The 27,699-nt window shown below is 38.5% G+C and overlaps 1 protein-coding gene and 1 pseudogene across 1 annotated transcript in view; both read right to left on the bottom strand.

Annotated features, from left to right (window-relative positions):
- USH2A (usherin) overlaps positions 1-27,699 on the bottom strand; it is a 930,103-nt gene that overhangs the window by 301,817 nt on the left and 600,587 nt on the right. Inside the window, exons 38-42 of the mRNA XM_068986285.1 lie at positions 23,445-23,595; positions 22,696-22,838; positions 12,369-12,997; positions 5,902-6,236; positions 4,428-4,550 (exon numbers count right to left, since the gene is read on the bottom strand). Coding sequence (XP_068842386.1) covers positions 4,428-4,550; positions 5,902-6,236; positions 12,369-12,997; positions 22,696-22,838; positions 23,445-23,595 — 1,381 coding nt within the window. The remainder of the gene's footprint in view (positions 1-4,427; positions 4,551-5,901; positions 6,237-12,368; positions 12,998-22,695; positions 22,839-23,444; positions 23,596-27,699) is intronic.
- Positions 2,964-3,739, bottom strand: LOC138090159 (small ribosomal subunit protein uS15m-like; annotated as a pseudogene).

Raw genomic sequence — 27,699 nt, forward strand, 5'->3', positions numbered from 1 at the left:
GACAGAGAATGAGATGGTTGTATGGCATCACTGACTCAATAGGCATGAGTTTGGGTGGACTCTGGGAGTTGGTGATGGACTGGGAGGCCTGCTGTGCTGTGGTTCATGGGGTCATAAAGAGTTGGACATGACTGAGTGACTGAACTGAACTGACTGAATCTCATTACAAAGAGGGGGAATGAATGTCATATTCTTTTGGCTATCATTCTCTAGAAACTATGTCCTCTTAAAAGCTTGAAACATTTCATTTTGCAGGGCAAAAAATTCCAATCTGTTATTAATATTCAAACTTAGATTTTCCACTATATTTAGCTCAAGCATTTAAACTTGAAAACAGTCAAGTTCAGTCATTTTTTGTAAATAGAAGTTTGTAAAAAAAAATTTTGGATGTTCATATGAGGGTCTCTTTCCAGACTGCCATTGATAAAGAAATACTTGCAGGAATTTATAGATAACTGAAAGTAATAGGAGTTAGAACATACCTCCGTTCATGAACTCAATGGTGGCTAAATTGTTATATGGTGGCTAAATTACTATAATCTACAAGTCAACATTTTCCTTAAAATAGAAGCTATCATTTCTTATAGCTTGTTCTCCCCTTGTCAGATCCAGAACAAAGAGGAGGGTATGCCATCACTAAGTTTGCAAAAGTTTTATCAGATCACTCAGGAGACAAGGCACAGTGAGGCTCTGAAAATCCTAAGGGTGGACTGATGTTTAAAATAAAGGTGGTGGCTGCCCTTGTGTGTTAAACTCAACTTGACTCACTGAAGAAGCATTAGATGACAACAGCAAGTTTTCCAGATTTTCCAAGTGATGAAAATGTCAGGAAATCCAAAGTTATGGTTCCCCTAACAATCATAACTTGGCCACTTTGTACATGAAGGAATAAAAGTTAGAAAGTGACAAGTAGTATAAACCTGCAGTTCCCCTACATTTGTGTCTATATAGAGCAAAATTCAGCAATTAGGCAACTAGTTGTGTAATTCAGGGCAAATTACCCCTTACCTACTATATCCAGAAGAAACTAAACTATCTGAATAATTAGTGTCATATTTTACTTTGCACATGGAGATACAAAGGAAAAAATATTTGATGTTTAGTATCATGAGGCTAGTCAAAATATCACCTCAGCACATTTTTTTCTAGGGTGGGCTTCCCAGTGGCTCAGACGGTAAAGAATCTGCCTGCAATTCAGGAGACCCAGGTACACTTCTTTTCTAGAAGCAGCTGTCATCAATATGTTTATGTCAACTTATGTTTCAGTATAATATGTGAGGATTTAACTTAATTTCCTTCCTTAAGTCTTTGATTTGGACTTCTCATTAAAAATCCTTACAAGCATCACTAAAAATTCAATAATGAAATTTTGGCTTTGGTCCTAATTCTTTAATAAGTTTTCATTGCTTCTATGAAGAAATAAAATTAACTTTCTGAGACTTACTGTGTTTTTCTGCCAAATGTCTCATGGCTAAAAATCCATTCAGTGATGTTAAATAGACAAGTCCTCTTTATTTTGGAAATTGCTGTATTTCAGACACTTAGAGTTCACAGATCATGGAAAACTACTTTCCATATGATTTCCCTAGGGAGTGATGGTGAAACTGTAGTTAAATGTGATGATATTATAGCAATTAGTATATGTGTGTGAGTGGTTTTTTCCACAAGATTGTGAGCTCTTTGAGGGAAAAGGCTATGCTACTCATCTTTGTTTCTTATCACAGTGTCCCTCAGCATATAGTAAAAATAAATGAAATTGCTGAATAAAATGAATTTCTTCAACTGAAGTTATCATTTTGTAGCAATTTTGGATTAAGTAAATAGTGAATCAAATATAGTGGTGAATAGTGACCATGATAATTTAGGTTGAACAAAAAGCATATGCTCATAACATATCATTTTTGATCATTTTTGCCTTGAAAATGGCAATTTTATATGGTTCATTTTGTTCACTTTATTCAGTCAATAGATTTATGTATTCCTCCCTTCAAGTATCTCACAATATCTGTTTTCCCACCATGACACTTTCAGATGAATAGGAGACTTTTCCTCAGTTTTACCCATTCCCCAAAGATAAGAACACCGTAGTTAATCTTCCTAAGGCACAGGGAAATGACTAATCAATGCTTTGAAAGTGAAAGTGAAAATCAGTCACTCAGTTTTGCCCAACTCTTTGCGATCCCATGGACTGTAGTCAGCCAGGCTCCTCTGTCCGTGGAATTCTCCAGGCTAAGCACTGGACTGGGTTGCCATTTCCTTCTCCAGGGGATCTTCCTGACCAGGAATTGAACCCAAGTCTCCTGCATTGCAGGCAGATTATCTACCATTTGAGCCACTAGGAATCTCAAGGCACAGGAGAGTGACTAATCAATCCTTTACATATTACTAAACACATTCTTTCACTTAGCATTGACCGGAGGCCCCACTATGTGCCAGGCACTGTGGTGAGGATTGCAATACAGAGGTCTTGAAGGTAAGGCCTTGCTCAGGGTGTACCTGACAATATAATGGGGTGTCCAGATAAGCAGTGAAATTAGTGCAAAAACAATAGTGGTATATAAGGGGTGTGCTATAGAAATACACTAAAGAAGCAGCTGATTCAGACCAGGAAGAGGTGACCTAGAAGACTTCTAGGTCAAGACTTGAAGGATGATAGACAGAGGGGAAATGGCAGCCATGAGGAGAAGTCTAGGAGTGGGTGTCACTTGTTAGAGGTGCCCAACACATTACGAACTAGCTGAAGCATAGAAGCCAAGGAGAGGAGGGAGGAAGGGAGGCGGGGCAAGGTCAGATTGTAAACAGACTTCAGAGCAGAGCTAGTCAGTAGTGAGACTAGAAAAATAACCTGATAGAAAAGTTATTGAAAAATAGGTCTGAAAAGTTTTCATAAAATAACATTTGTGATTCTTTGAAATTTCATTACATTTCCTTTTTTTTTTTTTTTTTTTTTACTTTAACAACATTTATTGGGTTTTTTTGATTGCCTCTGGTCTGACTTTGGAAGGGCTTTCTGGGTTTCTCTGTCCTTGTTTCCGGGCTGCTGCAGCTGCAGCTTTTAAGGCCCTTTTTTGCTTCTTCAGCTTTTGAACCTCTTGGAAAACCCAAATGCACAGAGCCTTCTTGGTCACCTAGTGGTGGTGGACTTCTCGGTGGTATGGAGGGGGAAAAGTGTACTCAATCCCCAACTCCTTGCATGTCTTCTCAAAGACAGGATAGTTGGTCTCGCGGAGGTTTCTGAGCATCTTTTGCCTCTTGTCAATGCTCATCAGCAGATAGTGCTTATGGGCTTTGTCCTTTCAATATTTCTGCCTGTGTTCTTCATAACTGCAGATCTTGACAGTCGAGGCAACAATTCGAGCCTCCAAGGAGCTGGTGTCCTTCAGGTTTTCCACAACCTTGCTCATCAACTTCTCTTTCTTGATTTTTAGCATCTCCTTCTTGTTGTCCATTTCCAAAGATAGGAGTCTTTTCACAACATCATCAACCTTGGCAATTCCAGGGATGTTCTGGTAGTCCTTCAGCAGCATGGAAAGGGGCGGGTCATCTTCTTGGCTTTGCTGGACTGGTTTCTGGGTGGCATATCTACGGGTGGTCTGGAGGATGAGACCTCCAGGACTTGAGGTCCCGTTGAATGGAGAGAAGCTTGGCGCCCGCCTCCGCCCAGCAGCTTGAGGACTGGGGGCTGTGTCACTGCCTGGGTTCAAATTGAACTCAGCACCCTCCACACCACCCTCAGCATGGTGACTTCTGACCCTCCAAAATTTCAGTACATTTCTTGACTCGTGAAAATTTAGACTTCACTTAACCCCATCCAATCTCATTTTATGGACAACAAAATTGAAGCCCAGAGAAGTTTACTGACTCCCCCAAGGCTAGCAAACCTAGTTCTCCAGCACAGGATGAATACAAACATAGCCCTCCTTTCTCTCCCATGGGGTGCTCTTTACTGACATTACCTATTTGCTCATTTTTTGGTTTCTTCAAACTCTAGATTGAATTCTTTCAAGTCCCAAGCCTGTGAATTAAATAATTTTTGTGAATTGAATCAATGAGTTACAACAAATTGCTTCCTAGAAAAGCAAACATTTTACAAGTGCCCCAAACTTTCCCCAGTTCTGTACAAGTTCAATATTTCCATATTTTTCTCTTATGGTGTCAGTTAGAGCTGTGACAAAGGCAAGAGGGTAAGACTCACACACCTACAAACTCAACTTCAAAAAGCTTATTTTAAGAGTGCAGTTAAGGTGGCAAATATTAAACCTGCTGACTGTTGCAGTTCGATGATTAATGCCACCAATAATAACCAACATGTTTTGTTGCATAACTGATAACTTGCTCACACAACGAAGACACTCAGATTCTCTAAACTATTCAACATGCCCCAAACTGAATGCCAGCATTTGTTTTTATAGTTTTTGTAATCTCACCTGCTAAGACCCTTATCTTCATAAAACTGCTGAGTTCCTGAATAAATATTGTGCCACATATTTAAATCTTCTGGGGGATTTGATGCAAGTGGTTGCTGGATTTTACATCTCAGAAGCTCATATCTGAAGCAAAAGACAAGCAGAAACATCAGGATTATCTCACCTAATATTCTTACCAAAATTCAGGTTGTCTCATGGTATGAGTGTGTGGTGTGTATGTGTGAACATAAAGAAAACATCTTAATATTCTTTTTTTCTGATAATCATTTTTTTTCTGGCACAAGTATCATCTCTGTAGCTAAGTGGAACAATTAGCTCCATTTACATTTTACTATTATCAGTAAAATGATGACATTTAGATTTCTTCCATGTCAGATTTACCAAAACTTTATTGTCAGTTTCAAAGTAGAAGCACAAAAACTTATAAAGTTAGTGACTTCCTTAGACTTTTACCACCAATATTTTATAAACAATGAGAATATTATTGACTTCATAGTCTTGGCTAAATGTCAAGTTGTTATAGAGCCATTTTAGAATCACAATTATTTTATTTCATCTATATTCCTGACCATATGCTTTACAAGTTTCCAGATAGTAATAGCATACCAAAGAATTATTGGCTAACGCTTTGGAATTTTGAGGTATATTTGTGCAAATGTGTCATTTAGAGCATGCATCAAACTTGCTTACCATATAGTAAGAATATACTTTGAAAATGAAGAGATGGATTGTGTAGAGAATCATTAGAGAATATTAATTGTTGTTTCAAGGTTTTCTTTTGTTGTTGTTTAGTCACTAAGTCATATCTTCACTCTTTTGTGATCCCATGGACCGTAGCCTGCCAGGATCCTCTGTCCATGGGACTCTCCGGGAGAGAATATTGGAGTGGGTTGTCATTTCCTTCTCTAGGGCATGTTCCTGACCCAGGGGTTGAACCCCCATCTCCTGCACTGGCGGGCAGATTCTTTATCACTGAGCCACCTGGGAAGCCCCTTCAACCATTTTTAGTTCCCACAATATAATGATATTTTTACCATGATAAACTTTTCATGGTTCCATATGTCAAGATACACAAGATGAAACTGTATGAAAGTTATGAGTAAGGCCGACACAGTGTGTGTGGGGGAGGAAAGGATTGGGAACCTGAGGTTAGCAGATGCAAACTATTATACATAAACTGGATAAACAACCAGGTCCTACTGTATAGCACAGGGAACTATATTCAATATCCTGTGATAAACCACAATGGAAAATCATATAAAAAAGAATGTGTATATATGAATAGCTTAATCATTTTCTGGTCAGCAGAAATTAACAAAACATTGTAAATCTATTCTACTTCAATAAAAAAAGTGACAAATATGAATATCCAATAAGAAATTAGTTCTATATTCATATGTGAGGAAGAGCCTCCTCCCTTCCTTCCCGAAGAGAGACCACAACAAAATCCAAAAGCATCATCGCTGTCTCTTACCTCAAATCAGGTCCGTTTGGCCTGGATGGTGGCTGCCAGGAAATCCCAACATATGATTCACTTAGTGGAACCACAGACAATGGGCCAAGATCCTGCGGCAGGGCGGGAGGGGTGGTCACGTGGGTAGGGAAGCTCTCTGTGCACCCCCCTAGATACCCGTTACCCCCTGAGCAAGCCACAATGGTGACGGAGTAATTAGTGAATGGAATCAGATGAGTAACGACATGACTCAACACAGAAGAAGTCACATTAGTGATCGTGATGTGAGGGTCAGGCATGCGGATCTCGTAGTTAAGGATGTCTCCATTCAGGATGAGGGGGGGCTTCCAAGTGACCTGAAATAAAAGGAAAATTAGAACCGATGTGACAACATAGGAGCAGAGCAGCTGAGGGGGTTCACAGGGCCCGGCGTTTTGCTCTGTCTTGTCTTCAGTTAAGTCACTGTAGAAATGCCCACTTTTGACTTAGCCCTTTACACTAGACAGTGATGAAGAGCTTTCAGATCAATTAGCAGTGCACCAGGAACTCAATGAGATGCTGTTTCCTGGGTTGGGCTGTTAGTCTGGAGACTTTCTTAGACTGTCAGACGATACACACCTCAGTGATTCATCTCCACCATGGGTGTCTGGAAAGAGGCAGAGCACACAGGTGGAGAGAATTCACACATCCACACGCATCAGTGGGGCAGCAGCAGGATTTGAGAGTGTCCTTCTTTATAACTCAATTAGACGAACTATCAGAATTCCTTGTTTTGCATTATAAGTGTGTATTCTAAATATGTCACTATTTTGTTTTTGGATGGTGGTGGTGGGAGTGCAGAAATCATTCTTTGCATTTTCTGAGAATGTGAAATTGAGCTTCTGAGTTTCTCTAGAGCATAATGTAGCAAAGAAAGCAACGTATCCTTTTCGCAGAGAAGAGACGTGTGGAAAGCTTTAAAAAAGCAAGCGAAAATGATCCTGTCTAAGTCATAGATGTGAACGTCAGAAGGAAGAAACAACCATGTTTTCTAATAATGTTTAATGTTCTTTTTCTTCTCTAACTAAATATTGTAAGGGGATTGTGCTAACCCAACTTATGCTCTTGTAGGGGGAAAATACCCTAGAAAAATGCACATAGGTCACTGAAAATCCATTATTTATATGCCATCCTGCTTCATCTTTATTTTTCTGGCCTTGCAATGTTCTTTAAATTTTAGAGTATATATTTCATCTCCCAAATAGACTGTAAGCTTCATGAGAACAGAGCCTAAATTGTACACTTATTTAATGCCAAATACTCAGAGATGGAGTTTAACAAGTAATTGCAGTCATGGCTGATGGCATTATATTTTCCTTAGCATGCAGCTATTTTGATAATTTAAACGAGTTTTCCACAAAGTGATATAGTGATACCTACACGTAGAGTTCTACACAAATTCAAATTCTGAAATGTGTAATAGAGAAATTAGAACAGAGAAGGATGAACTAAAATTTTCTGTCTTAAAGGAAATAAGTTTCCTCCGGGAGCAATCTAACCTGAGATTTTCATAGGGTACTCTTACTAATTGTTGTAGACAAAAAAGACTTAGATTGAGGGCAGGAGAAGAAGGGGGCAACAGAGAATGAGATGGTTGGATGGAATCACCGTATCAGTGAACATGACTGAGTCTTGGGTGAGCTCTGGGAGGTAGTGAAGGACAGAGAAGCCTGGTGGGCTACCGTCCTTGGGGTCACCAACAGTTGGACATGACTGAGTGACTAAACAACAACAACATGCCATTTCGGTAGCTGCTTGATGATTACAGTCCTAATTTATAATTAACAAGGACTTGGCATCTACTGAAATTTTACTACATGGCTTGAAATCATTGCTGCTTTTAAAAACTTCTAGGAGAAGAGAGTTCCAAAATGTGCTGGTGAAGACAAGTTTTAGATGTGTTCCTTATGAGCATAGCGGATTTGCCTGGGTGGAGGCGAGATCAAAGAGGCCTAAATTAAGCATATAAAGCAGACATAGGATTCTATTTATTTTGGTGGTACAGTGTTCTTTGTGGGCTTGAGAAATGAGTCAAGGTCAAACTTACAGGGCTTCCTGGTACTTGCAAATAAAAAATGGAATGGTTATCACAGCTCAGTTCTACCTGACTCACATGTGGAATGCCACTTGCCTCTGGAACTAGAATATTCTGAGAGTTCAGGTCAAGGCTTGACAGTCCTTGAAAGAATTCAAACTACAAACTTCAAATGTAGTCTGTGTTCGCAGTTGAGCTGAGAGTGAATTGATTTGGAACTCGGTTATTGAGGCTAAGAAAATATTCATAAAATAAAAATCTGAATAAGATATCAACCTGCAGAGATTAAGAGATGTGATGTAATGACTCTGAAGACAGTCATTTGAAGAGCTAAAAAATCCTTGTGTTCTCTACTATAAATGTTTGCATCCAGAAATTTGCTATTTTTCTCACTTAAAAAGTTAAAGGCTTAGGAAGATATATCTTTTTGACAGTACTGAGTTAGAAGACATGACTCTACTTCTACAGAAAAATTTTAGAAGGAATTTAGAGCAAGGTGGAGAAGGCCATTGTCATTATAGTGAGTAGGCTAACAGAAATGGTATCTAATTTGATCATCCTCTTGAAAACATCCTGGAGCTATTACTAAAAATAAATGTGACCAAGCTTTTCAAGGAGCCAGTTAGCGAAATATTGGATTCCATTCTTTCCAATGCTTAAGACTACATTTATTACAGTGTGGCCAAAATATGTGAGATTAAAACTTTCAGTTTAATTTCCCATGGCCTTTTATTTATCTATTGCTAATATGAAGGATTATAAAATATTGTTGTAGCCCAAAAAACTCAGACTAAGGACCATGTTCCTGGCTTAATAAGCAAAAGATGTTCTCTAAAACAAGACTTTTGCACTGAAACTTTAAAAATAAAGTGTCACTTATAGCTTAGAATAAAATGTTTATTTTAGAGATGCTTTGTTGACCAGAATAGTTTCTTTCATTTGTGTGGTTCTTAATTGCTTGGATTTCCATTTCTCTGTTTATTTACTATATATTTGCATAAGATAGGACAGGTGGGTAGGTGTTTAAGGAACTACTGACTTTCACCTACTCAATCAGATCTCTGAAGTGTGGCCCTAAACAATTAAGGCACCTGCATGATCCTGGTCATAAACAAAAATTTATGAAGGTGGTTTAGTTGATCGGCTTTAGACTTGAAAAAAGTAACCCAAAAACATTGTGATTTAATTCTAATTTCTTTAACTTCATCAAATCACATTTTAAAACTACATAAAGCTAACATATATAAAATAGATAGCCAGTGGGAATTTGCTATATGTCTCAGGGAGCTCAAGTCAGGGTTCTGTGACAACCTAGAGGATGGGCTAAGATGGGAGGTGGGAGGGAAGCTCAAGAGGAAGGGAACACATGTATACCTATGACTGATCTATGGTGATCTACGGCAGAAACCAACACTATTGCAATTATCCTTCAAATAAAAATAAAGAAAAAAAGAACTTCATGAATAAGAGTTTTTATGAAGATCGATATAATGGCTGAGACTGGGCTAAGAATAAGTATCCTTGTTCAATTTGCTAATATTTTATTTTATTTAGAAGTTTTGGATCTATAGCACAATTCTAAATTAGAGCTTTATTAAACTCTCTTTTACAGGTTTTGGTATTTTTACCAACTGTATACAATGATGAAATGCATTTTCTTAAATGAATAAATACATCAAAGTGTGTTGCTTTCACTTTTTCAGATAACACAACCTCTTTGACACTATATGTTGTTTTCCTTATAATCAAATAAGATATTAATAATATGTGCAAGTTTCCCCTTTTTCTTTTTTAAAATTTATTTTACTGAAGTATAGTTGATTTGCAATGTTGTGCTAATTTCCGCTATATAGCAAAGTGATTCAGTTATTCATATATATACATTCTTTTTCATATTCTTTTCCATTATGGTTTATTATAGGATATTGAATATAATTCCCTATGGAGGACCTTGTTGTTTATGCAACTGTCCCTTCTTAAGGCTCATATCTATGCCAAGTCATAGCTCATCTTTTTACACTTACAAAGATGTTACTATGGGTTATTTTCCAGTTGACCTAAGTATGTGAAGTTTCCTTGTTTTCTCTATCAGACTGCAAGTTCTTATAGGGGGAATGGTGGTAAAAAGACCAGATGGTGCAAAATGCTAAGAACTAGAGTGAAATGCCAGTCCAGTTCCTGTATTATCTCTCAACCGATCAACTGGTAGTCTATATTCCTCTTAACCTGACTTGATTCTCCCCCAAGTTTTTTCCCATTTCTGAGCAATTTATTTATTTATATTGTTTTGTGTAAAATGTACACTCCATGTAGGTAGAGATTTTGTCTTGATCTTAACTGTGTCCTCAGTGCCTAAAGAGGCACTCATTAAGATGTACAGATGCTCAATAAATGTTGGTAGAACTGAAATTATTATTATTATTGTCAATAATATTATTGACAATTTTCCTCATCCTAATATTTGGAATGACTCCATATGCTAAATATGGAATGAACCTTTAACCCAACATATTAAAGACCATGCTTCTGTTCCTCAGATTTTATCCATCCGCAATTTTAATTTTCAAATCTTATCTTTTATAGAAAGAAATCACTGTACTGATGTCACACTGCCTCTGTTTACCAGATAAGTACTGTCATTAGAACACTGATTCTGGAGATCTGAAGATCCTTCTGAACATTTCTGAAGGTGAGCAAATAATTCTGAAGCATAAATATGTTGTTTTAATATTATTTAAATACATATAGTACAATACTAGATTCAGCTAAATAATCCTGATGACTCTCTTCATTGATAATTTTTTATTTTCTAGTTATAAAAGAAGGATTAGTAAAAGGTATGAATTTTTTAAAAAATGATCACTAGTATACGTGGTCTGTATCTTCTAAGCACCTTCTTAGAGACTTTTAGATTCCAGGCCTGGTGAGTGTCTGTGAGATTCTGCTCTCAAACCAAGCTAAATCGTACTTTAGCAGGTTGACGAGCCATGCACATTGTTTAATTTCTGGATGAGGTTACAAAATCAAAAGAGGAAGGGAAAAAAGGGATGAATGGAAAAGCCAGGCAACTTGCTTTGAATACTTCTGATCATCACTTATAAATGCTGAATCACATAGAACTATGCACTGAGCTATTACTTTTCTGAAAATATTTGTCATCTTTTGGATTTGCCTAGCAATTAAATCTTTGTTAGAAAGAATCCAGAAAAAATGTCCATTACCTAGCTGTGCCTTTGTGAAGGACTGTGCTTATGTCACATCATATTGATTGGTACTGCTACCTAAGTTTTGCAAAATTCCCTTAGGATTAAAAAGAAAAGTCATTTCTGGAATGATGAATAACTCTAGGTTTGTTTGGGGTTTTCCTTTGGTTTGCTCTGCTTTTCCTTTGAATGAAGAACAATTCTTAAGATTGCCCAATTCATATAGTAAACACCATACATCATGTCCTTCAAATTGATTTCCTTTTGATGTTTTATGAACAGAATTCTATACATTTGAGATATTTCTATCAAGAGGCTGTGTTGCTTTGACCAATCTCATGTGGAAACTAATGAAGGCAGACTTTGAAACACAGATTTTAGTATGTAGGTTCAATTAAATTTCTTCAACGATTTACACAATTTAGCATCACCCAGTGTTTGCTTTTCGTAGGCACGAGAGAACACACAACAGAGATTCAAGTAATAATTTCAACAGATGAACTTTGCTGTTATGCAAATGTCCTTTGTTTTGTGCTCTGGTGAGCAAGCTGCTGCACCAATGCTTTTGGCAGTAGTACAAGACTGAATCCATGGAAGCATGTGTGTATTTACACAAAAGAGGCTTCTAAGCTACAAAACTCCCTCCTGTTTGGTTACACTAATTTCCCTTGAATGAAGTTTGTATGCAAGCCAAAACAATGGTAGTTATCCTAGCCTCTAGAGTTCATTCCCAGCAGAATGAAGTGAATAATTGAACAGTTCCTAAATAGCCCCGTAATCTGCTATTTTTCTTTCTTCCCCCATCCTCTTGATTCTTTGATCATTAAAAAAAAAATCAGAATATTGGTAATCGGAACTTTTGTTAATACGCTAATCTCTTCCCCCGCATTTCCCCACCTCTTCTCATTTTCTGATCTATTTAGATCTGACATGGTGGTTAAGCTAAGCATCCCAGGGTGGCATTCAAAGGATTTCAGGTGTGTGAGGCAAATGGAAGCATCTCAACAATATAATTAAGGGGATACAGGGAGAAATGAAAAACTGACATCAAATTCGAGAAAGTTTGGGCCAAAGGCCAAAAACCCAGTTTCTCCAGTGAATGCCTAAAACAACACATGTGTGCGTTTTGTCAGTAGATGGCTCTGTTTAACACGGAGTCAATGCAGGGTACATTCCTCGTCTGCAGAGGAGACAGACACTTGGCTTCTTACCTTGGCTGCGTCGGGTCCTAACACATCCACCTCGGGGGGCTGCACCCCAGCAGGTCGCGAGGGTCTCGTGGTCACTTCTGCCCAATCACTGCTGTTTGTCCCTCCATCAGCAGTGCTCATCAGCACTCGATACTCATATTTTGTCCACGGGCTAAGAGCAGAAGTCTTGTCGATAAACCTCCTGGGATGACTTCCTGGGAGAGTCACCAGGGTGGTAACGGCCTCCTTTCCTTGGACTCTTCTCTGGATTGTGGAGTTCTCCACCAGGCCGTTGGGATGGGTGGGGGCTTGCCAAGATATGATCACAGATGTTGGGGTATCAGAGAACAACTCTGGACTCAGGATACCTTCAGGTGCATCTGAGAGTGTCCAAACGGTCTGGGAATCTGCTGACAGGGAACACCCTTTCGAAGTACAAGCTTCTACTTGAAACGTGTAGGCCGTATATGGGCGTAAATGGGTCACTGTGCCATTAGTGACATTTCCAGAAGTTTTCAAGCTGAGGCGGCCATGTTGGTAAATGTTATAATGGGTAATGAGCCCATTGCACTTTAAAGGATGCTGCCAGGTGACCAACATCATTCTTGACTTCTTGTCCAGAATAACTGGAGGGTCTACAGGTCCAGGTTCTATAAAGTAGAAAGTAAGTAGTGATACCTCTTGGAAACTTCCCATACCACAGAACAGAACTAAAATGAGTGATCACTCTCCTCCAGAATATGAAACTGGACACTTGGTAAAGGCCATTGAGTAAGTGGCCAAGTGTCATAAAGACAAGGCTCATGACTACTTTCCTCTTAAATGTGTGAGATGTACTTGTTGAACATTATTGGATTCAATTGCCTTTTGCTCCTGTAAGATAACTTTATTAAATCATTTCTTTTGATTAAAGCTAAGGATTCCCCAACATCACGAAGACTCTTCTGAAATAAAGACCTTAGGAGAGAAAGACACAAGAGGACAGCTGTAACCAAAGTTCAAACTTATGCCCCATTTTTCTGGAACTCTGGTAACTCATTATAATCAATAACACCATCATAACAAACCTGCATATTTTATAGCCCAGTAAAATCCTTCAGCATCTCTCATTATATATTCCATATTATCCCTGGGTCTGTTTATCATTCTAATCCATGTTTTGCAATTTATCTACTCCCTGTTAATATTATAGGTGATTTTTTACTGTGACTGTGACAGAAGCTGCCGATTTAGCTCTTTCACCTACTGATAAATAAACAATGCACAGATCTGACCTTTAGGTTAACAGGTTTAATGCTTGCTCCACTCAGCACTCTAACTGATTCAATTATCATAAAGGTTCAGGAGGCTCCATGAATACTGAAAAAGGCCCGCCATATGCCCGCCTAGGTGTTGTGGAGCAGCAAATATCCTGCAGCCCTCCAGAGAAATTCCTTAATTGTAAATAATTTCACCATGCGACACACTCAAGTCACCTTGAATGCAAACCCCTCAGCCTGCGGAGGCAAAGTGTTATTTAAGCTTTACTGGGCTGCGTTAAATTCTGCAATTTGAAGGGCTGTTAAGTTTTTCAATTGAAATTTCATTTAAAATGCAGGTGCTTTTTATTATATTGAGGCTTTACTGCTCTCTAGGTACAAGCAAGAACATGGTGCAATAACACAAATCTGGCTCAATCACTGATCAGTAACAGCTGTAATTCCAGAACATTTAGCATTCTTATAAACCACGGCCTGAAATCTATAAATTGCTACAACAGATCAAGAAAAATCCTATATCCCCCTTTTCTGCCCACAGCAATTTAAACATTTATGAGATTCTTCTGTGAACATTAGATTTTATGGAAAAATCTTTAAAAAAGATAGACTTGGATTTAGTAATTGTTTAAAACAGCACTGATGATGTGAGTGTGTGTGTGTGTGTGTGATTCAGTGTTAAAATCAAGGTTTAAATTTTAAACGCAACCACGGCTTTGCGGAGCCAAGGACCACAATCGTAGCTGGTGATAGGAGCATATTTTTACACAACATGATTCACATATTTGTCACCAACTGGACTGATGGCAAAATCATAATTACTTTTAGAGAGGAAAGCTGCTACACTGCACTAACCCTGAAATCAAGCCATTTCTGACAATTTGGTAATGCATCCTATTTGAAGAGAAAAAATCCTAAAGTACAATGATCCCGAGATGGATCACATTTTTCGTTTTAGTCTGTTGTTAGCTTTCATTCTGAAGCTTTCGTCAAACCACTGTGACATTTCTTACTTTTGCTCTCTGGTACACAGCAGCGGTAGCAATTATTATATCAAAATAGGAATACAGATCCTTTCTTATTTATACTTGTCATCCAGATTTGGCTCTTTCCTAAAGAAAAGCAAGCACAAGTCTTGTAAGATATCAGTGTTGTTTTGTAAAACGAAATCCTCTGAGATTGGGGTCTATAAAATCAATGGTGGAGAATTGAGCCTTTCAAGTCTAACCCTAACTCACCCTTCCCTGTTCAAAAAAGAGTAATATACGCTTAAAAATCAGAATATTTTTCTATTAGGGTTTTCACAGGGGTCTTGCATAATTATTCATCATATGTGCATTATCAAACTGTGAGCTTCTTCAGGGAAAAGTAACAATGATGCAGTTTGCTCTCTGTTATGATGGAGATAAACCTTTTATTTCTCTTGACTATGATGATAGTGTTATCAGGGAAACATCCAGGATAATGAGATGAACTGATACTTCAAGCCCCTACAGAACACAGCCTTTCCTTAAAGATGATCTCTTATCTTGGGCAAGAAGAGATGTTCAATTTCAATTGCATGATATTTTCCCCCTTAAAAGCCAGAATACATTTTATTAGCTTCCCGCTCTAGCTGAGTAGGCTCCCAGCTCTTGTGACAAGAAGGGTCCTTAAAGTAGGCGACTCAGGAGAGGATGCTGAAAGCAGCTTAATTAGCTCCTTTGGCTAAGGAAGTGTTAAAACCCGACTCCTGGCACGCTTTCAATTTAGTGCTTTAAAATGATAAGCCGAATCATCTAATTCTATATACAAATCAACTGGCGTGCCACTGCATGGTTGAAAGGGTCACCACAATTATGTAAAACATGAGTAATAACTATAATTGGGGTAGTTTGCTAATACAATAAAAAGCTCTGAACATGAGAAAAGTTATGCTCACAGCAGTAGCTATCACTTTCTAAAGTAAGAATTCATGGATGAAATGACATGAAAAAGATGGTTATAAAATTTTAATGGAATGATAAAAGGCAAAAGTCAGCCTCTCAGCTGAATTCTTAAAATCCCTATATATCACAATCAGCTCCTTAACTGTAAAATCAATGTGGAGTATAACATGTTGTCAATGCGGCTGTCACTGGAGGGGAGACTGGAAGTATGACAGCCACACAGCTCAGCTGGCGAGTGATGAAAATACAACCGTACAGCCCTTTCCATGGGTGTAATTGTTTAGAGAACTCCCCTCCTGGAGCGGGGAACAGGAGCATCCTTTCTGTTCAGATCACTGATTCATATTTCAGGCTGTTTCATTATAGCATTAATAATGGAAAGTAGTTTCATTTTGGCAAATGAAATTATCTTTTATGGGAAACGATTTCGCTCATCAGCTTCAAAAGTTCAGCCCCAGCCTAAAAGAGAGTAATGAGATTGTTCACGGAGGGGTCTGCTTATTTATTTTTATACTCAGCTGTGTATGTTGGGAAGGATGGGTGCGTGTGTGTGTGTGTGTATAAATGATTGCAAAGAATAAACAGTTGCAACGACACATCTGTTGTGTGTATATAACTGATTTTTAAGTGGTTTTCATGGGTCTTCTACAACCCGTTTGCTACTAGAGTTACCCACAATCGCTCAGTTTTCCTGATGTTTCCTCATTGCTGCCTTGAAGCTACTTTTTGCCATTTTAACTAAAAACTCACTTGGCTTAAAAGCTCTTTTTCAGTAATATTAACTCTATAAATGAATATCCTCTAAATCTGCCACTGAATTAAAAACCAAGGTGGCAAATACATGGATGTATAATTATACGTAGCAGTATGCTCTGTGCTAATTGTTTGTACAGTCGCTTGCTATTCATTGTGAAAATGTTAGCAAAAGAGTGGAGTGATGGATTCCGTTTCCTCTTTAATCATGAATTCTTTTATCAATTTATTATTTATACCCCAACTACTTCCCAAAAGGAGTTTTTCTGACAGCTTATAATAAAAGACTTAAGTAATAGGACCAATAAATTAAAGATAAAGAATAATTAATCTTGTGATGATACAGAGGTAGGATCATTGTATTCCAAAACAAATATTTCAAATGGGCCCTGCCATTGGGGAAGTATGTGAATATTCAGCTTCTAGACAACTGACAAAATAGGAAAAGGGCTGTGTAGCAGGGCATAGTTGCTTAATAAAAGGAACATCTGAACACTACAAGGTTGCTTCAATTGAAAGGATACAATTTATAGTTTGCAAGTAGGTGAACCGATATTGGGGGACTGTTTTCTCTATTTCTCCTGAGACCAGGACAGCAAAGGAAGGTTAGGAAAAGTGTTTTGTCTTCCAGAATGGGGCCGTGTTGTGTGGTGAATGGCTGTGGATTCTTTCTTGAAAGTTTGGGGCAGAGAATGAAATGTGTTAATGTGAAAATTCATGATGGAAGAAAAAAGTCCTAAAAGAACTAGAAGTTCCAAATTTAGAAAAGCAGTGGGCTTTATGTGCCCCAAACAGATTCAAGAATTCAAGAGAGAAATGAAGGTCAGGTGGATAGAATTTTTCATTAATTGGTTCATCCTTTCAAATGATTTTTCTGTTGGTCACTTTGGTTTTTGATATTAGGATATAGAAATAAGACTATAAAGATACTAATTTGTTTTATAAATTCTGGAAATGCAAAAATCTGGTGGAGGGGAAGTCTATGCAACAGAGAAATAAACTATTGTAGGGACATACATACAGAAACACTTTGCTCTCAAAATCAGCAGAATGATTTACTTTGCATCATGGATTTTCTGTTGTGGGTAAAATAGAGACCACATCCCTGTTTGAGAGGATAAACATGTCAGCATTCAGAAGTTAATATTTAAAGCAATTAGGAAATAAGTTTGGAATAGAAAAGTAAAATCATCCTGCAGCACTACTGAGACTTACTGCTCCCAGTTCTTCATTAAATAAAATAAAATCTACCGATATAAATATGGGCCACCCTCATTTACAAATGTTTCTGTTTTTCCCTCACATAGAAAACTCTTAAAGTGCCGACTGACTTTAAATTCTACAACACACTAATAAAAAGATCTCTCCCATGCAATATTAGTTGTAAAATTTAAGTACTCTTAAAGGCACAAAGACACTTATTAAATGATTGGAAAATCCCCCTCTAGAAGTACAATAACATGATCAACTGATCGCATTTCGTACCAAAGCTTTACTTCCCCTCTCTGTCACCAGGGCTCAGTATTCTATCCATTACAGTTTGTGAGAATAAGAAGAAAATATGTTTTCCTTTTGGAATTCTCTTTCTATATATCTGTCTTCCTTTTGAAGTAGCACATGGTTTTGGGCTAGCAGAGACCTTTCTGATTAGAACATTCATTATCCCGGTTAAGACGGAAACACAGGGACAGCCAACAGGCTGCCTCTGACCAAGGCAAAGAATGAGGATCGCCTTTGGGATTTCCTTCTCTAACACCTGCCTCTCATCCTCACCCTTCTTGTCTCATATTCAGAGGCTGACATCACAGGCAGAGAATTCTACAAGCTGCCCTATCTTCTGTGTCAGTGGGTACCTCCTACAGCAACAGCTTTCCTCGCCTGGACCAATGGCGAGAAAGTAAATTGGAAATCTGATATTGATGTGATCCCCAAATAGAAATCATTCTAGTTTTCCCTCCTTGTGTTCTCCTCTGGGAAGGCTTTCCTGACACCTGGTGGTGTTGGGAGAAGCTCTCCTCTGAGCTGGCCCTCATCTTCAAACGTAGTACTCTATTGTTTGATTATTTCTTCCCAGCAGACTGTGGATGACTCAAGTAAAGAATTTTCCTATTCATCCTTGTAACTTTCAGTCCTTCCTGTATGGTAGGTACCCAATTAAGATTTGCTGAAGTTTTCATAAAAGTGAAAGTGAAATCACTCAGTCATGTCCGACTCTGCAACCCCATGGTTGCAGAGTTCTACCAGGTTCTACCGTCCATGGGATTTTCCAGGCAAGTATACTGGAGTGGGTTTCCATTTCCTTCTCCAGGAGATCTTCCTGACCCAGGGATTGAACCCGGGTCTCCCACATTGTAGGCAGACAGTTTACGGTCTGAGCCACCAGGGAAGTCAGTGGTTTCATGCATTTGTTTATATGAAACTCTTTTTAATCAGTACTTTAACAATTTGGGGCACTTATTCTATATCAGATCCACCACTAAGCACTGGATCTACAGAGACAAATGAGACAGAATCCTAGGTCCTAAGAAATGACAATTCAGAAAGAGATATTGACGTTGCACAAGTGAATATAAACCAAAATCCTAAGGTAGAAATGAGGACGAAAGGCTTCACAGAGAAGGTACCATTTGAACTGGGATTGAGCGATGAGTAGAATTTTGTTAGACAACAAACAAGGCAGAAAATTGTTCTGTTAGATATAGATTTCAATATCGCTTTGTAAATTGCTATGAGAATCTTAAAGATGAATGAGAGGGGAAAACTGCTCAAAAATGCTAATGAGAAAAGTAAAATAGGATCCAGACACCACATCCTTTGTTCACAGTGAATTGAAAGTGTGGGGAAGAAATAACAATAAGAACTAATATAATAAGTAGATACAGTATGTTAATAGTGCTGAAAATCTCACTGTGTTGGTAATAAGATATATCTTTCTATTGTTTAGCAGATTTCAGTCAAAGATCATGAACAATGAGTCTGTTAGGAAAATAATGAACACATGAAAAAATCATCTAAGTAAATCTATAGAATAGCCAAATTGCACAAATTTTACTCAATAATGCATCTTAGATGGATGGTTACAAATATATATGATGTGGAGTTTTAAACTATAAATTTAGCAAAGTCATTCAATTTTTAGTCTTTAAAAAATATAGGACAACTAAATGGTCAACTCTGGAAGAAATTTGTCTTTTCTGTTTTGTTTTGTTTTAGACGTAGATAAGTGATTTTTAGAAAAGAATCTCATTTTCATCAGATTGACCTAATTGTGTATACAAGTTCATTATTAAAATGACTCAAATAAAGAGATATTTCATATTTTGATCTTGGTAGCCAGGAAACCCTGGGAGAAAGCTGAATTTTACTAGTCTAGGGAATCTATATTTTTAAAGAAAAGTGAGTTATCTCATATTTTACAAAAATCTGCCTACATTTTTGTAGGCAGAAGGTATGCAGCCAACTTCCATTTTTACAACCTATACTGCACAGGAAACAATTGTAGATACTTGAGAGAGAGAGATAAATAATACAATCAGAAGAGATGGCTATTTCTTATTAATAGATATCAAAAAGTTTCAGCTGATAGGTAAGTGTCTTCATGTTATTAATCCCATGCTTCTAAATTTATCACAATCTTAATGCATTTTTGTAGACTGCAGGCATGTTGGGTACTTAGATAGCCAGCAGCATGTTAAAAAAAAATCATGCGTTGTTTGTATTTATCTGGTTACAAATAGTTGAACACTATACTGACCAAGTTGGCTGGAACAAACATCTTTTATTAACACAAGTTTAACTGCATTTAAAATATTCATAGGAAATGTGCATTATTATTATTTGGCATAAGCACACTAGATTTTTAAAAATGCATGGAATTGGATATTGGTGGCCCACTGATGTAAATGACAAATTATTTGAAAAAAAAAATCTATTAAAATTCCTCACACCCCTTTCTCCATCTCTGAGAACCTCTTTTAGCATGCAAGCATTTGTTTCTCTAGCTCTAGGTCATTTTCTGCTTAGGTTTCTCTTTTTGCTTTCAGCTGTATAACAGGCTTGATGAAATCACACCATCACAGTATCATATGAAAAATGTTGCTACTGGTGACCTTTTTTTGGCACTGGAAAGTTTGGGGGCTTTGGCTGATGTGGAAAGGTCCCTGATAGTATGAACTTTAAATGTGGGTATGAGATGACTTCTCTGTTTCATTCCATAAGCTGATATGTAGAATTTCTACACTGGAAATTACACTTTGCTGAATGGGAGGTGCTGTTTAGGACCAAGTATGAAGTGTGATCCCGGCATGGAGCTGTCAGCATGGGTAGTTTTATAATCAAGGCTTTGAAGCCTTGACAGAAAAACTGCTTGAGCCAAGTGCCAATCCCTCAGTCTTTGTCAACTCAATTGCACATCCTTTCAGAGATGGTATCCATCTCCACCGACACCCAAAATACATAGGACACTGTCATTATACCTTAGGGGTGAGCATGCACTAGTAAGTTAACCTAGAGGGGCAAACGGGCCAGCCTTTAGTCCTTTGCTGGTGGATGTGATGTCACAGGTGAAGCAGAAGAGGAAACAGGTCATTGTTTCAGAGAAAGTATTTCAATGAAAATGATGACTGGGTTTCATGAGTTAGGACCTGCTATATAATCAACTGTTACTAATTCTTAATGAAGATGAAGGGTAACACTATTCACCTTGGTCGCAGGCCCTAAAAGCCACAGAGATGGCCAAGTCTCTGTGCATGAAAATTCTAAACACTGTAAAACCTGTCTGTAAAACCTGTTTCATGATAAGATGAGGCAGGAGAGAAGTTTGCTCAACAGAGGGCGCTGTGCTAACTGGGCCTTTACAGTGTCTGGGACTTTATGAGCTAACTTCCTGCCTGTAGGTAGGAGAATCTGGCGCCTATTCAATAACGATCACCACGGAGGAAATACAAGTGCTGTCCCCTCTCTATCGGAACAGAATTTATCGAAACAGAAATGGTGGGTACCAAAAAGGAGTCATTTCTCTCCTCTTCTAGTGTGGAGTTCTGTGGTGTCATCACCTCTGCGGTGGGCAAAAAATTATTTTTAGTTAACCTCCATCACATGCCATCAAGAATGTGCTATCTAAGGATAGTAAAAATATTTTTTTCAGCTGATTTAAAAAAGAAATGTTTCTTCAGAAATCTAGTTTGGTTGTGAGCTCCCTGGTTCAGACATCTGTATACAGTTGGTGTTCATATTGTCAGATCTGCCAGAGTGCATGGAATGTTCTCACTAAAAGAGGTGTAGGCACGTTGAGTTGGTGCACTGATGCTTTTTGGACCGTGGGTGTCGTTTACTGCACCGTGCTGATAATTTACTAAATGGTACCCTTGAGATGAAATGCCTGGATGTGTCCTTGTGAAGTACCTAGCCTGTTCCCTGGGAGTAATTACAATTTGGGAGAAATGAAGGAAGTATTATATATTATTGCTCATGTGTGTGTGTGTGTGTGTGTGTGTTTTAAGTAAGCATTAAGGAAGGCAGATAGTTCTGATTCTATCTCATTTAAGGTCTTATTCTCACTAAACTAATATAATTAAGGATATTGTAGACATAAAAGAATCTATCTCATATACAATTGATATTGTTTCATATACTGTGCCTTTTGAGATTAATATCCAGCCTTTTGAAAGTCACTTGGGTCCTGATTGAATATAGAGCTAGAATGGCAATTGGCCAACAGAGCAACATCTTCTAAGAAGCTTCTGATTAAAAGACTTGACAAGATTAACCCTAAAAACCTCATTGTTCAAAGATACAGTGTCCTCCTTCTCTCTGTATAGCTTGATTTAATTTCTAACTTTTCTAAAAAGTTATACTTCCATATATATGCTTTTTCAAGAGGCAATTTGTATAAACCTCAATACGATAACCATGTATTTCTTTTCTCTATATAACCTAGTAAAAAAAAATATATATATATATGCAAATATAAGTCTTCCATAAAAATCGAAAATTCCCTGTATTGGTTGAATAAGACAATCTCAATCTATAATGATCTCTAAGCATCCTTATGAAGTAAGGTCCATATTTCATGTTCTTCTGCAGAGAACACTTGCAATACTTGGTCACAGAATAGACGAGGATATCATTTTCCTTCCAGGACACCTGGATTTACCCTGAAGGACTGCATGGGGCCATATCATAATTTACTGTGAATTATGTCTTCCTGTCAGTAGGCCTAACTCTCCAACCCTCCAAACCCACATTTTTCTTCTTTCTGGAGACTCTGACCACCCTGGCCCTGGAAAAGATTATTGTCACTCGATATCAAGCGAATACAGGAGGCTTATTTCTTTGTTTTGGAAAAACATAAAGACTTTAAGATGTGCTAAGGCAGAAGATATTCAGCTGTGTGTTTTTCAGACCACTTACTGTCCTCTGCGGTGATGAACGGAATCCAAGAGCTATGGGCACTGCCAAATCCATTGGAGGCAACCAACCGAAATTCGTACTCCGTGTATGGTTGGAGATCTCTCACTTCATAGTTTAATGATGCAGAAGGATTGGAAAATAGCCTGTATGAAGAATGAAATCCTAAAATTAGGAAGGCTGAGACATTCAAAGAAATTTTAACAAAAGTAAAATCTTATTGTAAAGGATTTTCAGGGGATGTCAATGTGCCTCTCAGTTCTGCAATTTTCTGTCATCGCATGATATCTCTTTTAAAATAAGTAGCTATTTGGCTAAGGGTTTGTATAATTCCATTTATATGAAATGGCAATTTTATCAATATGGAGTAAATTCTAGTCTTGAGACTGATGCCACACGGAATTTGTGGAATAAGTATTATAATTTTGTAGCTATAATTAGGCAGCAGTTTTTGTGGGGTTCTGGTATATGTTTGTTTTTGGCATATACATGTGTTCATGAAAAGGCTGAAGGAATCTTATTTTAAGCCTCTATAAATTAAAAATAGATACTTGGCAAAGCAAATAATTATCTCCTAGAGTACTTCTTGGGTGTTTGTGTGTGTGTGTTTATTGGATCTTTTAAAAGAGGGCCTTTATTTGTTGCAAATGAGAACTGACCTACCTATTGTTACAACAAAGTTAAGGTAAAGTGAATTAATGGCTAAACTGTATAACCCAGATGACACAAGGATGGCTAAGTAGAATGCTCACTCTAGAAACCCATGGGTGGAGTGGCCAGGCCTCATCTGGAGTTGGTATCTGGGAGAGCCAGGGGCGTTGTTCCGAGCTGGTGTAGACCAGACAACCTGAAGACTGGTTGGAGTGGCAGATGAAAGCCTCGGAGGCAGCACGCCATCTGGAGCTGTCGAAAAACACAGATGAATTAGAGCAGAGAAAACTGTGGAGAACATATGCTGGATGGAATCGAAATGCTCCATATACTGGAAAAACTGTTCCTCAGGATCAACAACAATGTTAAACATGGTCCATTTAATTTAACATTTTCATTCCTGAACTACTGTACTTCCTCATTGTTCATTTCAACACAATTACATGAAGATTTCCATCTTAAAAGCCAGCCCCCAAAGAGCAAGACACATGAACACACAGCCCATCCGCACCTGTACTTCTGTTTCTCTAATTGAAAACATGGAGGGGATTTAGTGAAGCAAATATTAAAATACCTTTTTAAATTTAGCTCTGCTCAACAATCAAGCAGTTGAACAGTGAAGGAGTCCAGATCTTTTATTTCTTCCACTGATGTCACCATCGTCTCTTTAATCATACCATGATCACAAAGACAATCAATTTTTTTTCTGAGGAAGGTTTGTTAAAAATTTTATTTTTCTACAATGAAAGTAGCACATTTCAGTCTTAATTCTTATTTATGAAAATGTAAAAACTAACCTTCTTTCTCTATGTGTTGTATACAGTCAATTGCCCCTTCTCACAGTGATGCTGCCTTTATTCAAATATGTTACAAGTTGGGACACAGATGTTTTCTAGTCTAGTTGAACCTGGCAAATTATTCCTGAATTGAGGATACCAGCTTGATAAAACCTATCAGGGAAATCTACTTGGATAGTTCTAGAAGGCCTAACAGAAATAAGTGAAGCTTATTCTATTAAAAATTACAAGACAAACAAGAAGTCTCTGGTTATTAATTTTTCCAATAGGTACAACTTGAATGAACCTATCATATCAGAGTGTGGTCCAAAGCTTGTCAGAAACTCTAAAGCAAATCAAGCACAGCTCAATGCCTTTGGGAAAATCACCAAACAACTCTGAGCTTATGTTTCTTGTCTTTAAAATGGGGGTAACACTTTGCCCTTTCAGGATGCTTGTGAAGATCAAAGAAATGTAAATAAATCACCTTTTTTGAGGTCCTGGTAATTATTAATTTTTAGCTATTCTTATTATTATATTGGACTAGTCTGAACTTCCCTTAAGTATTACTACAATGCAATTTTGGGGGACATTCTGATTACTGTAATATAAATTCTTAATAACTAAGGATTACTCAAAGCCATTGCTGAAGGAGGATAAGGAATCAAAATGATGAAAATAACTATCAGGTTTTATTTTTAGCTTCCATTTACACATAACCGGATATGGTGTCTGACTTTTATGTACTCTCCAATTTGGGAGAGCTGGCTTATGAACTATGAAGCGAATGAATGACAGTGATGAGAATGGAAGAAGTAGAACCCATGTCTCATCAGTCTGTGGTAAGAGTTCTGAGTTCATCAATAATTCACTAATTTATTCAGTAAACACTTATTGAGCCTCTATTCTGCGAAAGGTAGTGTTCTTTGTATGGAGGGTTAACAACACTGAGTCCAATAGACATGGCCCCTGACCCTATGGAACTTATGCAAACAGAGGGAGCCAGTGATGAACAAACAGAAGCCACAGATCCTACCAGGTGGCACTCAGTGCTCAGGTGAAGAGTAAAACACAGTACGTGGTGAGAAAGTCAAAAGGAGTGTGGGTTTTAGTTGGCACACAGTAATTCAGATTAGACAGGAGAGCCATAGGAAGAAAATGTCATTAGGTGACACTAGAACAAAGACCTTAGTGATATAAGTCATGCGAATGCCTGGGGGGATAGCAATCCAGGCAGGGAGCAGTCATGGCAAAGGCAGAGAGGAAGGAAAAGTGCAGACGGTGTGTAAGGAATCATCAGAAAGGCCAGTGTTGCTGACTCAGACTAAGGAAAGGGAGTGGAGGGGAAGCTGGAGAGAGAGGCAGCACCTAGAGCCCTTAGAGCCTTCGTAGGGCAAAGGAGAAAAGGAGAGATACAAGCATCTGAATGCAGAGTTCCAAAGAATAGCAAGGAGAGATAAGAAAGCCTTCCTCAGCGATCAGTGGAAAGAAATAGAGGAAAGCAATAGGATGGGAAAGACTAGAGATCTCTTCAAGAAAACTAGAGATGCCAAGGGAACATTTCATGCAAAGATGGGCTCGATAAAGGACAGAAATGGTATGGACCTAACAGAAGCAGAAGATATTAAGAGGTGGCAAGAATACACAGAAGAGCTTCATGACCCAGATTATCATGATGGTGTGATCACTCACCTACAGCCAGACATCCTGGAATGTGAATTCAAGTGGGCCTTAGGAAGCATCACTATGAACAAAGCTACTGGAGGTGGTAGAATTCCAGTGGAGCTGTTTCAAATCCTGAAAGATGATGCTGTGAAAGTGCTGCACTTAAATATGCCAGCCAATTTGGAAAACTCAGCAGTGGCCACAGGACTAGAAAAGGTCAGTTTTCATTCCAATCCCTAAGAAAGACAATGCCAAAGAATGCTCAAACTACCACACAATTGCATTCATCTCACATGCTAGTAAAGTAATCCTCAAAATTCTCCAAGCCAGGCTTCAATAGTACATGAACCGTGAACTTCCAGATGTTCAAGCTGGTTTTAGAAAAGGCAGAGGAACCAGAGATCAAATTGCCAACGTCTGCTGGATCATCAAAAAAGCAAGAGAGTTCCCAAAAAAACCCCTCTATTTCTGGTTTATTGACTATGCCAAAGCCTTTGACTGTGTGGACCACAATAAACTGTGGAAAATTCTGAAAGAGATGGGAATACCAGACCACCTGACCTGCCTCTTGAGAAGGCTATAGTCAGGTCAGGAAGCAACAGTTAGAACTGGACATAGAACAACAGACTGGTTCCAAATAGGAAAAGGAGTACGTCAAGGCTGTATATTGTCACCCTGCTTATTTAACTTCTATGCAGAGTACATCATGAGAAACGCTGGGCTGGAAGAAGCACAAGCTGGAATGAAGATTGCCGGGAGAAATATCAATAACCTCAGATATGCAGATGATACCACCCTTATGGCAGAAAGTGAAGAGGAACTAAAAAGCCTCTTGATGAAAGTGAAAGAGGAGAGTGAAAAAGTTGGCTTCAAGCTCAACATTCAGAAAACGAAGATCATGGCATCTGGTCCCATCACTTCATGGCAGATAGATGGGGAAACAGTGGAAATAGTGTCAGACTCTATTTTTTTAGGCTTCAAAATCACTGTAGATGGTGACTGCAGCCATGAAATTAAAAGACGCTTACTCCTTGGAAGGAAAGTTATGACCACCCTAGACAGCATATTAAAAAGCAGAGACATTACTTTGCCAAGAAAGGGCCATCTAGTCAAGGCTATAGTTTTCCCAGTGGTCATGTATGGATGTGAGAGTTGGACTGTGATGAAAGCTGAGCACTGAAGAATTGATGCTTTTGAACTGTGGTGTTGGAGAAGACTCTTGAGAGTCCCTTGGACTGCAAGGAGATCCAACCAGTCCATCCTAAAGGAGATCAGTCCTGGGTGTTCATTGGAAGGACTGATGCTGAAGCTGAAACCCCAATACTTTGACCACCTGATGCGAAGAGTTGACTCACTGGAAAAGACCCTGATGCTGGGAGGGATTGGGGGCAGGAGAAGGGGACGACAGAGGATGAGATGGCTGGATGGCATCATCGACTCGATGGACGTGAGTCTGAGTGAGCTCCGGGAGTTGGTGATGGACAGGGGGGCCTGGCGTGCTGTGATTCATGGGGTCGCAAAGAGTCGGACATGACTGAGCAACTAAACTGAACTGAGGGCCACACCTTAGAAGTCACAGTAAGGACTTTGGATTCCATTGTAAATAGTGTTTGGAGCTATGACAGGGTTTTTCATCAAGGACACATGCTGATTCTAAACAAATAAAGGCCATTCTGTGCTAAGCCAGTGATGTGTGAGGGCAAGGCTGGAAACAGGGAGGTTACCCACTGCAGTCATCCAGGGCTAGCAGATGACAGCAGATTAGGTTCAAACACCAGCAGTCGAGGTGGCGGCATATTTTACGGATCAGTTGAGTGTGACATGTGGTGCTGGTAGACAATAAGGGAGTGAAAGATGATGCCATGTGTTTGGCCCAAGCATCCAGGTGAATGGCACCTGAGAGGAGAAATGGGAT

The sequence above is a fragment of the Capricornis sumatraensis genome, chromosome 14, assembly GCF_032405125.1.
Source record: "Capricornis sumatraensis isolate serow.1 chromosome 14, serow.2, whole genome shotgun sequence".
NCBI classification, from domain to species: domain Eukaryota; kingdom Metazoa; phylum Chordata; class Mammalia; order Artiodactyla; family Bovidae; genus Capricornis; species Capricornis sumatraensis.